At 38.7% G+C, this 2,719-nt stretch overlaps 1 protein-coding gene across 1 annotated transcript in view; it reads right to left on the bottom strand.

The window, feature by feature from the left end:
- dnah7 (dynein, axonemal, heavy chain 7) overlaps window positions 1–2,719 on the bottom strand; it is an 88,210-nt gene that overhangs the window by 33,681 nt on the left and 51,810 nt on the right. Inside the window, 2 exon segments of the mRNA XM_017307889.1 lie at window positions 357–763; window positions 1,955–2,285. Coding sequence (XP_017163378.1) covers window positions 357–763; window positions 1,955–2,285 — 738 coding nt within the window.

Raw genomic sequence — 2,719 nt, 5'->3', positions numbered from 1 at the left:
TATAAATTGTGACCACAAATGTAAAAAAAAATCTAATTATATTAATTACAAACATTTTGAACTGCTAAAGTTAAAAACTAATATTAAGATTCAAAGTTTTTTTTTTTTTTTTTAAGTAAAAAAAGAGTTGGAGCAAAAGTTTAAAAAGTTTTTTGTACCTGAAAAAAATGACACTGAAAAGAAAAGATTTGATACTTAAATAAATGAATAAGATGAAAAAAAAATTAATTGACAAAAAAATTAAAAGCTACTTTTAAGATTCAAGTTTATTTTTCAGTTTATCTCCATAGAATTTAAGCTAAGATGGAAATAAACACTGYAAAAAACCACGGGTAAAAATAGATGTTCATAAATACAGATAAGATTCAGTCAAATGTGATAAAGTGGTGAGAAGGGAGCTGAAGGGAAACTCTTACTTGTCGTACTTGTCCATGGCACAGACCCACTTACACATTCCCTCCGCCGCCGTGGACGCCGTTCTGATCTTCTCCGGCACAAAGTCCGGGTTGGTGATGTACTTCTGGCGGATGACGGTGATCAGGTTGGGAGGGATGTTGTCCTTGTTGTACTCATGCAGACTCTGCAGGAAGCGCATGTCTCCCAGCAGCTTCTTGGCCGGACCCCAGTAGTCCTCCACCTTCTTCAGAGAGCCGGCCGGGTCCGGGATCCGGTCCGGCTTGACGCCCTTCAGGATGCAGATGGCCTCCATCACCAGCTTCACCCCTGCAGGCGGGTTCTTCATGGACTTMACCAGCGAGATGTCCTGCACATTTCGGCACACAAATCACCAGAAAACATGGGAAAAATGTGACATAATTAAAAGAGTTGAAATTCAAACTAATTTTCGAACCAATATAGCAGCTAAATCAAGACTGATTCTTATRTTACACTGCAAAAACAACAAAAAGCTTTGGTGTTGTTTCTAGTGGCAACATCTCAGTTCATTTGTAAGACAAATTTAACTTTTTAKGAGGAAATATGAGSTTGTTCCCAGTCAATAATTCATACAATCTACACAAAAAATTATTAGTTCCACAGGAGGATTATTTCATTTATAACAAGAAATWTTCCCCRTATTACAAGTGAAATAATCAGCCAGTGAATCTACTAATTGTCATCTGTATTCAAGMATTATTTACCTAAAACAAACTCCTACATACAGGTAAAAAGTTACTAATGACTCAGTTTTATCTTATTTCAAATGTACATCTTTGCACTACAAACTAGGCAAAAATATTTGGTAAAATATGTAAATTATGTTTTTGCAGTGAGAAGTGAAGGAAGGGTTCCCTACACTGCAAAAACATAAAATCTTACCAAGTTTTTTTGGTTTAGTTTAGTGCAAATACCTCAGTACAATTAAAATAATACAAAACTAATTTATTAATAACTGTTTAGCAAGAAAAAGGAGCTTGTTTTAAGTAAATAATTCTTGAATGTCTTGTTGCACAGTAGCTGAAATAATCTGCCAGTGGAACTAGAACTTTTTCCTCAACATTAAGGAATTATTACTGAAAAGTTATAACAGATTGTTTAAGTCTTTAATTTCTCAGTATTKATGGAAAAGTTCCAGTTCCATTGGCAGATTAATTCACATATATGAAAAATGTCTATAATCTAGTACTAGTACTAATTATTTACTTAAATAAGCTCCTATATGTTACTGAAAAGCTACTTGGAAGTTATTTTTTGTCTTATTTTAATTGTAGTAAGATATTTGCATTTGAAACTTAACAAAATACCAGGGAAATTTTGTGTTTTTGCAGTGCAGCAACCTGCTGCGTAACTTGTGGGCTACCTTTGCAGTGAGCAAAACACTGTTGTTTGTGTACGTATATGTATTCTTGTTTTGTTTGTTTATTGACATTTTCAATTCAAAGAAAGCATATTATCACATAAAATCCATTGATCTTTGCGACTGAATCAGCAGAAGGGCTCCTCTGGCGCCTCCTACCTGCGGGGTGAGCGTGTTCAGCGCGTCCAGAGCCGACTGCAGGATGGGCGTGGCTTCGGCCAGGTCGGCGTCGCATTCGTCCTTTATGGCCTTGGCGGCCATCGCTTGCTCGTTGGACACCGCCTCGTCCTCCTTCACCACCTTCTCCGTGGCGGCCACCTCCTTGGATTCGCGCTCGATCATCACCATCATCTCGTCCACCTCCTTGCTGGCCACCAGCAGCTGCGGCTGCAGCGCCTCCAGCTCCACCTGCATGACGGCCACCTGGTCTGCGGCCGACTGCAGCTTTTCCAGACCAACTTGGTAGCGATACTTTAGCTGCATCACCTCGCTGGACGGAGAGGGAAGAAAATATAGCTGATGTCCAGATGGATTGAGATGAAATGTTACCTAATCTCTTAAAGTCAGAGGTGGGCACATTTCTGCTAATATGCTAATAGCATAGCTAAGTTAGCATTTTAACGCTTCACACTTTTTTCCTAAAGTTCAACAACAGTATTGAAGTTTTCGCAGTCAACTCTTTCCTCCCTTGCGTTCTTTAACAATGGCTTCATGTTGATATAGCGCTTTGGCATTTTTGCTAACTTTAGCACATTCTTTTGCATGAGCTTACACTAAGTCAGTGGTTCTTAACCTTTTTTGGGGTACAGAACCCCCCCAGTTTCATATGCGCATTCACCGAACCCTTCTTATTCCTTCCCCCCGACACACAAAATACTTTGCGGTATTCTGATTTAGTAATGTAATTATATTAGCTGTGTTACC

The sequence above is a fragment of the Poecilia reticulata genome, linkage group LG2, assembly GCF_000633615.1.
Source record: "Poecilia reticulata strain Guanapo linkage group LG2, Guppy_female_1.0+MT, whole genome shotgun sequence".
In the NCBI taxonomy this organism is placed as follows: Eukaryota; Metazoa; Chordata; class Actinopteri; order Cyprinodontiformes; family Poeciliidae; genus Poecilia; species Poecilia reticulata.
Note: the sequence above shows the minus strand (reverse complement) of the source record. Positions and strands in the feature narration are given on the sequence as shown.